The sequence below is a fragment of the Morone saxatilis genome, unplaced genomic scaffold (assembly GCF_004916995.1).
Source record: "Morone saxatilis isolate NCDOM2014 unplaced genomic scaffold, NCSU_SB_2.0 Contig20, whole genome shotgun sequence".
Classification (NCBI taxonomy): Eukaryota; Metazoa; Chordata; class Actinopteri; family Moronidae; genus Morone; species Morone saxatilis.
Window position 1 is genome coordinate 20,576,609 of NW_023339763.1, and position 13,539 is coordinate 20,590,147.

General features: G+C 42.7%; 1 protein-coding gene across 1 annotated transcript in view; it reads left to right on the forward strand.

Annotated features, from left to right (window-relative positions):
• cltca (clathrin, heavy chain a (Hc)) overlaps nt 1–13,539 on the forward strand; it is a 32,382-nt gene that overhangs the window by 15,130 nt on the left and 3,713 nt on the right. Inside the window, 22 exon segments of the mRNA XM_035667060.1 lie at nt 808–981; nt 3,858–4,055; nt 4,201–4,401; nt 4,792–4,944; nt 5,261–5,383; nt 6,224–6,361; nt 6,467–6,631; nt 6,794–6,974; nt 7,491–7,654; nt 8,861–8,986; nt 9,091–9,233; nt 9,705–9,939; nt 10,088–10,210; nt 10,293–10,438; nt 10,553–10,736; nt 10,824–11,016; nt 11,519–11,676; nt 11,765–12,037; nt 12,234–12,551; nt 12,819–12,950; nt 13,187–13,297; nt 13,400–13,537. Of these exon segments, the coding sequence (XP_035522953.1) occupies nt 808–981; nt 3,858–4,055; nt 4,201–4,401; nt 4,792–4,944; nt 5,261–5,383; nt 6,224–6,361; nt 6,467–6,631; nt 6,794–6,974; nt 7,491–7,654; nt 8,861–8,986; nt 9,091–9,233; nt 9,705–9,939; nt 10,088–10,210; nt 10,293–10,438; nt 10,553–10,736; nt 10,824–11,016; nt 11,519–11,676; nt 11,765–12,037; nt 12,234–12,551; nt 12,819–12,950; nt 13,187–13,297; nt 13,400–13,537 (3,777 nt within the window).

Here is a 13,539-nt window from a genome sequence, read left to right on the forward strand (position 1 = left end):
ATATTAATGCCGATATATCGTGCATCCCTAATAAATACGTAAAAACACGTAAATTGATTTAGAATTTTCTACTGTGGCTCCAGTTCTGTCTCTATCCTTCTCCCAAAACTATGTCAATGGGCCGCATATCTTTTCATTTAAACACGGCTACCTTATTGGTCATGGCCTTTTTACGAGCTTCTAGCTAGAGTCTTAAGGATGAGTGTGTCCTGAGTACGCAGTCAGATCTGGTTGTACAGCGGACGTTGCTCCACTTGTTTCTGGTGCCTCACTGGGGGACAAGCTAGTGGGTGAGCCCTCAAAGTTGTTGTCGTTGTAATGGCAGCTTCTTTTAACAAAGTCCGTATGCTGCATGCCTGCATGTCTTTGTTGGTATTTTTACCATCTACGGTGTAGAGCCCAAAATACTTATTCTTAATACTGCTTCTTAAAAGGCTTCAGTGCTGGTAAACACTAAAAATTGCATAGCTTGTTAGTGTCCTCCGTTTTTATTTATTAGCTTAATTTACTGCAATAGGTCAAGCTTATAGGTCAAGAAAGCCCTCTACTGGACCTCAAGGCAAACTACTTCAAATAGTCTGTTGATCTTATAGACCCATACATTTTGAATTTGAACAGGTCAGCACAGTTTGAATATTTATTTTTCCCATGTTCGAACAAAATTTCAAATAAGGAGTGAAATCAGTAGGTCAATTAAGCATTTTGAATAAGAAGTAAAAGGCTGTTTTTGTGAGATGTTTTGTTTTGTTTTTTTAACTACCATAATCAGATTTACAAACGCAATATTTCATCTTTGTTTTTTGACAGATAAGCTCCAAACAAGATGTGGTTTTCCTTATCACCAAATATGGCTACATTCACTTGTATGACTTGGAAACAGGCACCTGCATCTACATGAACCGCATTAGTGGAGAGACCATCTTTGTTACTGCTCCACATGAGGCCACCTCAGGCATCATTGGGGTCAACAGGAAGGGACAGGTAAGAATGTCAACCATGCACTCATCATCAACGCTTAAGGAAATGATGTGTGTTTAGCATTGCTGTTTAGTCTTGGTAATGTCAAAGTAGAAATTTGCTGATGAAACGAAATATTCTTCCTTGCCTTGATCACACAACCACAAGAAAACTACCTCTTTATTATTTACCCCATATGTCACCAGCAATCACATGTTCAGCAAATCTGACACAGGTCAATGAATGCAAACGATCAACATCAGTTGTTGCATGGGGTAATAACAACTCCTTGTTCGTCTGTCGTCATCAGGCAAGCTCAGACTTTGCCAGGAGGCATTATAAATAATCCAAGGTGTAGTGTTTCACACAGAGAGAGGGGAGAGGGTTGTGTCTTACTGCTTTTGTAAAGCTGAACCAGAAAGGAGAACTGGATCCAGCCAGCTGATGAATAATGTTCCAGCCAGGCCACACACCACATGAATAATTGAGTGAAGAGGGGAAAGCTGATCTGAGGCAGTGACGGATATTGCCGTATGCTGGGGCAGAAAAGTGCGTTGTGTGTATGTGTGTACACACATCACATGCACACAAACACGTACACAGAGGCAGTGATCTGAGAGATAATAGGCCACTGTCTAGGCCCCTCAGTGCCTTCAGTAGAGTGGCTTGGTTACCAACAGTATTGGTAACCTGATACTAAGTTATACACTACTACTACTTTTACCATACATTTCTTTTAAACCCACTGCTGTTTTTGGTCAACAAGCAACATAAGCATAAAGAAAAGCTAACCAGATAATTGGAACCTCAGAAGTGATTTTTAATCTAATTAATTCTAATATTTTCTGGTTGGATTGGACAAGCAGAACAATGAAGAATGCCACCGAAAGGGATGGTGTGTGGCTGTGTACGGCTGCCTAAAAGGTTCAGGATTTAATGGTAGTTGGAAATGTAAGTCAAGTTGTAGTTGACTATTTGGGTTGTGGTATTATAGTACTTGGGTTAAAGGATAAGCAAATTTAAAAAATAATCCCCCACCCAACAAAAATGTTTTCTACTCCCTCACTCAATTGCAATAACCATCCTGTGTCTGGGTCTGACAAAAAGACTGAACTAAATGGTGGTTAACCACCACAGGCGTCTGCTGTCTTGTCACCATGGTAAGAAAAAATCAATACTGCTACAACCTCACTCTAAGGTGCTAAGATCTTGACGTCATGGTAGGACAAACTTGGTAGCAATATGAACATAAATCTCCTGAATTTTTTTTACGAGTTAGTGCCTGATATCTACTCGTATGTTTCCATCTCTCCAGTATTCTTGCCTCCCACGCTGTCTAAACTGGTCCCTGTAGTCAGCAAATTTCTTATTGGGGGCTATGGCCTGCTTGAGTCTTTGAGTCTCAGCATCAGGATCTCATATACCATGACTCAGACTGGGCAGTGTGTAAAGTATCTGCCAGACCTGGCCTGACATTGACATGTAATGATAATAGCTGCAGTGTAGAACTGCTGCAAACCCACCAGAGAGGGACAGAAGGAAAATAGTGCAGGAGGGGAGAAAAGGGCCCACCACCCTTTAGCACATGATGTGAAGTGGGAGGCACAGCCTGGTGCCCTCAATCCTCTTAGTCATCAGCGTGGCAGGAACCTATGAGGTCCACCCTCCAGTTTTACTATTCTGTGTGTTTGTGTCTGGGCCAGTCAATCACTTGATACGACTGCTCATGTGTCATCTGACACTTGGTGTTATCTAGTTGTTCTGGCAAGTTCTTTTTTTCCATCAGACTCTGGTCATTGTATTTAAATGGTATGTTACAGCTAAAATTAACTGAGGGGTATTCTCAAGTCTCAAGACTGTATTTTGTCACTTAAGTATTGGCTGACATGGATTTCTTTAATCTTCCATGTTTCACTCCCATTTTTCTGTTTGTAATCATTACTGACTTTAATATTAGCCTCTTCATCTCTGTTAGATGCTTTTTCCTCCTCCCTTTTCCTCCTCCCTCACCACTTCTTTTCTGTCTATTATTTATTTATTCTTTTTTTTATTTTAACTACCTCCAATTAGTCCACCCGCGTTGTAGTGAGTAAGTGACTCTTCTTTAGTGGCAGGATGAATGAGGTCTAGTCACCCGTGTTAAAAGCTGGGGCGCTGACCTGCTTGGCTTGTTTGTAGAGGGGCCAACACTGGCCCTCTTTCTCCTTCGCCCCCCTTCCCTTTCCTCCATCCTCCCCTTTTTATTCAGCTCATTCTCCGTTTCTCTTTCTGTTGCCAGACTGCTCACAAAAGCCATGCGTTACACTGACCCACTAATAATACATTTGCATTCAGCAGCCACAACCCAAGACCAGACAGCGTTTAATGGAGTTTAATGCTATTGCCCACAGTTGTATTCAGCTGAGCTTGCTCACTCTGCTCATTTCTGGCACAGGACGTGAATAAGGAATGTGTTGATTTACGCCAGTCGTCTAGATCTATCTAAGATGGGTTAAAATAAAAAGGACTATCCACTAAATCCAGTCAAGATTGCATTAATCGGCCTGTTCGATTTATCGGTCTAAGCTTTAACTCAGAGCCTCACTAAACATTGTGGGGGTGTGGGTTAGTGTGCAGTGCATCTCACTTCATTTGATTTGGTGCTTCATATATGATGGAAGCACATGAAAGATATTATTATTTACAAAAAAAGTTGCTGGTATGATAATAGAGTGAGGACATGACATAATTGTTACTCCTTATAGATAGAATTTTGAACGTAAGAAAATGTGGTATTTTCCATCAGAATTATGCAAACAAAATGCTTTAAAAGATGATCAGATGTAGCAGGTTGATTACACCCTGTGTCTAGTCTCTAGTATACTCAACTGCAGCATTCTTTATTTTTTCCTGTGACAAAGGTGTTGTCAGTCTGCGTGGAAGAGGAAAACATCATCCCCTACATCACTAACGTGCTCCAGAATCCAGATCTGGCTCTCCGCTTAGCCGTCCGCAACAACCTCGCCGGCGCTGAAGAGCTCTTTGCACGCAAGTTCAACAACCTGTTTGCTGCTGGCAACTACTCCGAGGCTGCTAAGGTCGCTGCCAATGCACCAAAGGTACTCATCCTGATAGCACTGAGGCAATCAACAGCTCTCCGACATAGTCTGACTTGGACTTGAATTGCATTATATTCTACAGAGTTTGGCCTTTTATCAGGCGTTTAGATGTCCTCTCACCTTCAGTTCACCTTTCCCCTTTCAGGGTATCCTGCGAACCCCAGATACCATCCGTCGCTTCCAGAGCGTTCCCACTCAGCCAGGACAGACATCCCCCTTGCTGCAGTACTTTGGTATCCTGTTGGACCAGGGCCAGCTCAACAAGTTCGAGTCCCTGGAGCTTTGCAGGCCTGTCCTCCAGCAGGGACGAAAGCAGCTCCTGGAGAAGTGGCTAAAGGAAGACAAGGTATTGCAGATCTACATCTCAGCCTCCACTCACAGGAAGTGGCTCTTCCTGAGCTGCCTGTTTGTTTATATGACTTGCCTATTATCATGGGTCATGTGAGAACATCTGTTATGTCAGGAATTTGTGAAGTTTTCCTTAGAAACTGTACATTTGGGTGGATCTAAGCTGCCTCAATGAGCACAGAAAGAGAATGGGGGTTGGGGATATAAATTCATTCATTCACCACATAGGCCGCATAGGCAAATATAGAAATAAAAAGGAAAATAAAGCAAAGAGAGATGAAGAAAGAAAATATTTAAAAAATGAAAGATAAAAGAATAATAATGTATGCTTGTTTTTAAATTGTCTTGAATTTCTTCCAGTACTGATGTTTCTTGTCCTACATTTCAGTTGGAGTGTTCAGAGGAACTGGGTGACCTGGTAAAGGCAGTGGATCCCACCTTGGCTCTCAGTGTCTACCTGAGGGCCAACGTCCCCAACAAAGTCATTCAGTGCTTTGCGGAGACTGGTCAGTTCCCCAAGATCGTCCTGTACGCTAAGAAGGTATGTCGGTCTGACTGAGATAGTATTTGATGATTTCCAAATGATGAAATGTAGGGCCAATGAAGGAGAAGGCACACCCTATGTAATATGTCAAAACAATTATCTAATCCCTAATCTCTACTTCAAGGTTTCAGTTTCAATAAAGTATATTGCAAGACATTTTGAAATGTTTCTTGCTTAAATAGCGATGTGTGTCTCTATGAAATCTAATGAACATAGAAGCACTTCTTGTTGGAGACCTAAAATAACTGCTTGAAACCATGGCCCTACAATTTGATCTATTGTACTCTAATGTATCTTTTTTTTTTTGTTCCAGGTGGGCTACACTCCAGACTGGATCTTTCTGCTCAGGAATGTGATGCGGATCAACCCAGAACAAGGCTTGCAGTTTGCTCAGATGCTGGTCCAGGATGAAGAGCCACTGGCTGACATTACACAGGTCAGAGAAAGGATTTTCAGTGATACTCAGGAATACATGGATTTTTCTAATGTAGTTCTTAATTATAGAGTAGACTTTGACTGTCTGCTGCTATATCTTATTAAAGTGTGGGATAGGATAAGATATTCATGTCTTACTATGATTGAAACTGACCACGGTGAGTTTAGTAGGAGTTTAAAAATCCACTGTTAAGTTGTACTGCTGAGTCTTTGAGGGGTAGGGTAACTGAACTATACTTTTCCAAATTAAGATGAACATTGTGAGTGACCTTCCTACATCCCAAGTCTGCTGTTAACAAGTCAACCTGAACTTTCCTTGAAAATACACAAAGTATTTGACTAAGTCATTTACATGCCAACATCTGTGAACCTCAGATATCCTTTAGTATAAAGGAAATGCACCTCTTCTTTTGCTTCCTGCCATTGCAGACATTCACTGCACTGCAAATGTTAACTGCTGATACAGCTTTCTGTGTTTCCTTAAGTGCTGTACTGGCAGGGAACAAGAGTTTCAAGAATAAAACACATTGCATCAGAGGGTTTCTTCAGTCTTTGGAGGAAGAAATGTCTTGTATTCGGCCAACTTTGAATTTTCATTGCAAGTGGCCTTTAAGCAGCTTTAAATGTGGTCTTCTTGCATCTCTTAAATTTAATCCTGTCAGAAGTTTAGGAGCCTATGCCAGGTGTGTTATTAATCTCCAGTGCAGTAGTACTTTATTTTCAAAGAAAGGTTTTGACAAGTTATAGTCTCAGCAGCTACATACCCGTCAGCAGCTACATGGTCTCTGTTCCTCTCTTGAGTAAAAGTTCTCAACCTGGTGTGTCTCCATGTCTGCTTCAGATTGTGCGCATGCTATTCATGAGTACAACCTGATCCAGCTATACATCCCTCCTTCTGGATGCTCTGAAGAACAACAGACCCTCAGAAGGACCACTGCAGACTCGCCTGCTGGAGATGAACCTCATGCATGCTCCACAGGTAGACACATCAACACATACTTTAGTAAAAAGAAATCCAATGAAAAGAGCTAGGATGCATTTTTTTTATCTTACCTTTTTTATTGCTTCGTGTCGTGGGGTGCAGGTTGCTGATGCTATCCTGGGCAACCAAATGTTCACCAACTACGATCGTGCCCACATCGCCCAACTGTGTGAGAAGGCTGGACTCCTGCAAAGAGCGCTGGAGCACTACACCGACCTGTACGACATCAAGCGTGCTGTGGTGCACACACACCTGCTCAACCCGGAGGTAGGCTTCAGTTACAGACTGGGTGAAATTAGATTAAATCTAAAGCCTTTTTTTCGTTTTTGTCAAAGAAACAACAGCTTATTGTGGAATTTTTCATTAACTCCCTGGTAGATATTTTGTACAACCTATGACTTGTACTAACATCTCCTTCTCCACCTGCAGTGGCTGGTGAACTTCTTTGGCTCACTGTCAGTGGAGGACTCTCTGGAGTGCCTCAGGGCCATGCTGTCCGCCAACATCCGCCAAAACCTGCAGATTTGTGTCCAGGTGGCTTCCAAGTACCATGAACAGCTCAGCACGCAGTCTCTCACTGAGCTCTTTGAGTCGTTCAAGAGCTTTGAAGGTGAGGTCCCAAACATTATATTGACAGACTGCTTCCTTTCTGATATTTGTATCTTTTTTTTAAATGAAACACTGAAATCTATAATCCAGACAGTACAGATGTTTGGGTCTTATAAGTATAATGAATGCTAAATGTCCCTTTATCCTGGCTAGACTTCAGAGTGTATTTGACTTGTCCTTCAGTTTTATTTATGCAGCCATTCCCTCCCATCCATGTATTTCGATGTCCCCTAACTATCAATTAGACAAGTAGGCCAGAGCAGAGGTAGGACAATCAATAGAGTGGCCTGGAGGTGAATTAGTTCAGCTCTTCTACTATTACTGGAATAATGGAGCGTAAAAGTTGAGTAAACTAATTGGGGGAAGAGAAGAACTGCAGTCATGAAGCAAAATTTTAATGTCAGTTATATCTTTTCAGGATTTATTATCAGATCCATAATGCTATCTTTAGTTAGGTGCAGACGTAGACATGTACATCTTTCAAAGCTTAATATAAGTGACTGTCTGTGTCTCTCAGGTCTTTTCTACTTCCTCGGCTCTATTGTGAACTTCAGCCAGGACCCCGAGGTTCACTTCAAATACATTCAGGCTGCCTGCAAGACGGGCCAGATCAAAGAGGTGGAGAGGATCTGTAGAGAGAGCAACTGCTACGACCCTGAGCGTGTCAAGAACTTCCTTAAGGTAAAGCCGTAGGGACATCTGGAGTGATCAAACACTGACACGTAACAGCTCTTTTATTTCCTTTACCGGGTGTTTACTTTTACTTTCGTCACACTCTCCGTCTGCAAACACTGTGTCTTCCTCTGTTTCTTATCTACTCTGTTGCTTTTTTCATTATTAGATCTTATCCGAACCATAACAGTTTCATGTCAGAATTTTACACCAAGTTGGTCTCAGGACAAATCTCTCTAGTGTTGCAATGTTGGAATCCCTATTTCTACTCATTTATCACAAATTCCTCGAAGTGCTTAGTCAGGCTTTTTTAAATGTTACATGCTCTTAGAAGAAAAGCTTCACAGATTAATGTTTTGACCCCTTCCTGTAGTTTATAAAATTATAATATCTAAAGCAATCTGCCTGAATTGCTTAAACATGTTGAACCATCCTGATGGCAGTCAATTATGTTTTTTCCTCTTTTGTCTTTGGAATGGCAGGACATGTATCAGGTAAATCTATCCTTCCCCACAGTACAGGACTTATCCCTACTCCTTACCTATTAGGCACAGGGTTGAAACTGGGATTAGTATGGAGGCGTATATGCTTAGACACCTCAATCCATACACCCACTCGGGTGCAACCAGTGCTCTCTGAGCTCTACGTGGTAGTTAATGGTGAACAAGTTGGGGTTCTGCCTTTCATGTGTAAGTGTGTGGTCCCGAAATAGGAGCCTCTAATGGGTGCAGCATGTTCTTGGATGACATATTAACAAAGTGCACAATCCCAGTTTGTTAATCCTGTTTGACTTGTGGATGGCACCAGTGTGTCAGCACAGCAATGCATTGTGGTACAGAGAACTAGTGGTCAGCGCCGTCTAGTGTTGACCTGATGACTGGCAGCTCTCTTTAGAGGTCTTGTTGTGTGTCTCTACTGTGAAACACACACATTTTGCAATGTGATGTCCATTTGTTGTAGTGACAAACCCTTTATTTTGTATTGTATAGTTTTTAAATCACTCTGTAACTGAAAAATGATACCTTAAATTTCATTTTCAGTGACTGATAAATGTCTTACCATCATACTCAGTACACCAGCAAGTGAAGTGGTGAAAGATCAGCCCTGATGCATCAGGGTTGGTTGATGTTTTGTGGCTTGTATATAGGTGTTTTATTGGTTATGTTATCTTACTCTCAGTGTGGCCTCTTTCCCTCCACTGTGTGTGACAAACAGGAAGCCAAACTCACCGACCAGCTACCACTCATCATCGTCTGTGACCGTTTTGACTTTGTCCACGACCTGGTCCTCTATCTATACCGCAACAACCTGCAGAAGTACATTGAGATCTATGTTCAGAAGGTAAGGCTCAGTGGTGAAGTGTTCAAATGCATCATGACGATTATGCTAGATCCTTCTATTACAGAAATAAGAAAAGGAGATTTATTGTTAAATTCTTTTCTAAGGTGAATCCTAGCCGTCTGCCTGTCGTGGTTGGTGGTCTCTTAGACGTGGACTGCTCAGAGGATGTTATCAAGAGCTTGATCCTGGTTGTCAGGGGACAGTTCTCTACTGATGAACTGGTCGCTGAGGTGGAAAAGAGGAACAGGTGCTGCACGATTCCACGTACATGTTTCTAAACATTACAACAAAAATGTTTCATTAATTTTGCCTTTCAGTGTAATGGTAAACGTTTTGATTAGAGTTAACCCTTTTTGTTTGCAACAGTTGAGCAAGACTTGGTCAGAACCTTGGTCAACTTTCTCCTTTACTGTACTTCAGTGTACTGCCATTACTTTATTTCTTAGCAACCAAAATAAACATTTGGCAGAGAGATTAGTCATAACTGTGCATTAACCCTAACCCTAACCCTTTTTTTTTAATATGAAAAGACCGACATAAACTTGTTAATAAATTACAGTAATCCAAAGAGAAATATTTGAGTTATTCAGCACATGTCTACAACACCCCCACATGGAGAACATTGTCTATTACTCCAAGTAAGCTTTGAGTTGTGCTCCATCCCTGTCTGAGAAGTTGTGTGAGCAGTCAGAGTCCTGACATCCTCTTTCTCTGACAGACTGAAGCTGCTGCTGCCCTGGCTGGAGTCACGTATCCATGAAGGCTGTGAGGAACCCGCCACCCATAATGCTCTGGCCAAGATCTACATTGACAGCAACAACAACCCTGAACGCTTCCTGAGGGAAAACCCATTCTATGACAGCCGTGTGGTGGGAAAGTACTGCGAGAAGAGAGATCCCCACCTGGCCTGTGTAGCCTATGAGAGAGGGCAGTGTGACCAGGAGCTGATCAATGTGAGGATGCATTTTTTGTACTTGCCTGCCTCTCACCTGTGTACCCAAATATCTGTTTCAGCTCACCCTCCTTTTTTTGATGTAGTACATTAAACTGCTTTCAGTATAGCAGGAAGAATTGTCATCTTTGTTCTATTCATTCATTCAGGTCTGCAACGAGAACTCCCTGTTCAAGAGCCTGTCTCGCTATCTGGTCCGCCGCAAAGACCCTGAGCTGTGGGCCAGCGTGCTGCTGGAGAGCAACCCCTTCAGACGACCACTCATTGACCAGGTAAAGTCTACACAAGACAAGTCTTATCTCATTTAATACAGCTGCCTGGTGCTTCTCTAAATCTCTGTTCTTTTGCCCTCAGGTGGTCCAGACAGCTCTGTCAGAAACCCAGGACCCAGAGGAGGTATCAGTCACAGTTAAGGCTTTCATGACCGCAGACTTGCCCAACGAGCTCATTGAGCTGCTGGAGAAGATTGTGTTGGACAACTCCGTCTTCAGTGAACACAGGTGTTTTTAGCTGTAACATTTGGATGTTTTACTGTGTTCCCATGAGACATTGCAAAATCAAATTGTAAAACTAAAAGGTGCTGAGGGTTTTGTGTCTTCCCCTCTTTTCTACAGAAATCTACAGAACCTGCTGATCCTGACAGCAATCAAAGCTGACCGTACCCGTGTGATGGAGTACATCAGCAGGCTAGACAACTATGACGCTCCTGATATCGCTAACATTGCCATCAGCAATGAGCTTTTTGAGGAGGCCTTTGCCATTTTCAAGAAGTTTGACGTCAACACCTCCGCTGTGCAGGTCAGTCATTAGCTCTTAAACAGCTTGACCTAATACCTTATTGACTTAAGAAGTGTTGATCGTCCATGTTTTTTCTTTTTAACCTAGGTGCTGATCGAGCATATTGGCAACCTGGACCGGGCCTATGAGTTTGCAGAACGCTGCAACGAGCCGGCTGTGTGGAGCCAGCTGGCTAAGGCTCAGCTACAGAAGGACTTGGTTAAAGAGGCCATTGACTCCTACATCAAAGCTGATGATCCCTCTGCATACATGGAGGTGGTTCAGGCTGCCGATAAGAGCGGTAAGGAGACCTGTTGAGCTCAAGTCAAAAGTCAAAAGATGGCGGAGTAAAAAAGCACCGGGCTTGGTTGAGATTTAATTTTTAAGTGTCTATGGCCATGTTGTTCTGTTTCTACCAATGAGGCACAGCAAAGGACTTTCGAAAGCTGAGCAAAGTTTAGAGGGAAAGAATACCACCTCACTTACTGTGAGCTGATCAATCACTATTAACTGAAGGCAGGGTTTCAGAGAAAGCTGTTAGCTGTTTGCCAGTGTTGCTTCGATTGAAAGCGATCGATACAGAGTACATCAACTGTGTTGTGGAGTTTGGGTTTTCTCCTTCAGGGGTATTTGCTGATCTTTGCAGCTAGTTCAGCAATTCTTTATTGAAAGTGCACACTAGCATAATATACAGTTGAGGCCGTGTTCCACATCTACGAAAAAGGAAAGGATTAATGTAGAAACACACAAGGGATTAATGTAGAAACACACAAGAGATTAATACCACTGTCCACATGTTTCAGGTAACTGGGAGGACTTGGTCAAATTCCTTCAGATGGCTCGTAAGAAGGCCCGCGAGTCCTACGTGGAGACAGAGCTCATCTTTGCCTTGGCCAAAACCAATCGCCTGGCTGAACTGGAAGAGTTCATCAATGGACCCAACAATGCTCACATCCAACAGGTCAGCCTCTCTTCTTGCACACCTTGTCATAAAAGCTGTCAGGTCAAAAGTTACTCAATACTACATCGTTCTTGTATCTGTTATGTAGGTTGGTGACCGCTGCTATGATGAGAAAATGTATGATGCGGCTAAGCTGCTATACAACAACGTCTCCAACTTTGGTCGTCTGGCTTCAACTCTGGTGCACCTCGGGGAGTACCAGGCGGCTGTGGACGGCGCCCGTAAGGCCAACAGCACCCGCACCTGGAAAGAGGTGTGCTTCGCCTGCGTGGATGGAAAGGAGTTCAGACTGGCCCAGATGTGCGGTCTTCACATCGTGGTGCACGCTGACGAGCTGGAGGAGCTCATCAACTACTACCAAGTAAGATACAGGGATTTTTTTGTGTGTGTGTGTTTTCATCTCCTGGCATGTTATTTCAAAAATCATGCATCGTGCAGTGTTTGCATCTAGTTTACATTATTATACTGTCTAATTTAAAAACATGCCACTTAGTCCACATACATACAGAAAAATACATTGACATTGACCACATTCATTCCAACGTCTTCTCTCTCAGGACCGCGGTTACTTTGAAGAGCTGATTACCATGCTGGAGGCTGCCTTGGGCCTGGAGCGCGCTCACATGGGGATGTTCACAGAGCTGGCCATCCTTTACTCCAAGTTCAAGCCCCAGAAGATGAGGGAGCACCTGGAGCTGTTCTGGTCCAGAGTTAACATCCCGAAGGTCCTGAGAGCAGCGGAGCAGGCGCACCTGTGGGCCGAGCTGGTCTTCCTGTACGACAAGTACGAGGAGTTCGACAATGCCATCATCACTATGATGAACCACCCAACAGATGCCTGGAAGGAGGGACAGTTCAAAGACATCATCACCAAGGTATAGTGATGATTTCAAAACTAAGATTATGTTTTAATATTATATTTTTGGGTTTCTGAGGTATCCTACTGTGTCTAATTGTATTTCAACTGAAATTAGTGTGAAAGTGATCCACTGCAATCTCTTGCTGATTGCCAAAATATGTCTTCATTATTGCCTCAAATTGATTTCTGGATAAGATATACGTCATTGAAGACAGTATTATAAAATGCAATGTGTTAATAAATTCTAAACATGTCTTTCCCTCTGCACCTTCCCTCTGTGTAGGTGGCCAACGTGGAGCTGTACTACAAAGCCACCCAGTTCTATCTGGAGTTCAAGCCCTTGTTACTGAATGATTTGCTCATAGTGCTTTCTCCCAGACTGGACCACTCCCGTGCTGTCAACTTCTTCAGCAAGGTACTTTTTAACCTCATGGAAGTAGTGTGATAGACATGTGTGAAAGTTTCCATCCACCTATTTTTATGTGCATTTTCAATTTGCGCATTTACAAGCTGAGTGGAAGCACAAGAAATTTGAAAAACAGATATAATATCACAAAAACGCTTGGCATGAATTTCCTTCTTTTTCTGGAAATTCTGTTTTAAATTTGAGAGATCAGTGTGAGTGAGATGATGATTGTATGTTGTCCACAGGTGAAACAGCTGCCTCTGGTCAAACCCTACCTGCGGTCAGTACAGAACCACAATAACAAATCAGTCAATGAAGCACTTAACAACCTCTTCATCATAGAGGAGGATTATCAGGTGAGAGAGCCTTTAACATTGCTGCTGTATTGTGTTGTTTTGTTTTGTTGTCATTATTCGTTGATGTAATATTCTTCCCTTTTCCTGTCGCACTCTTGTTAGGCACTGAGGACATCAATAGATGCCTACGACAACTTTGACAACATCTCACTGGCCCAGCGCTTGGAGAAGCACGAGCTGATTGAGTTCAGGAGAATCGCTGCCTACCTCTTCAAGGGCAACAACCGCTGGAAACAGAGTGT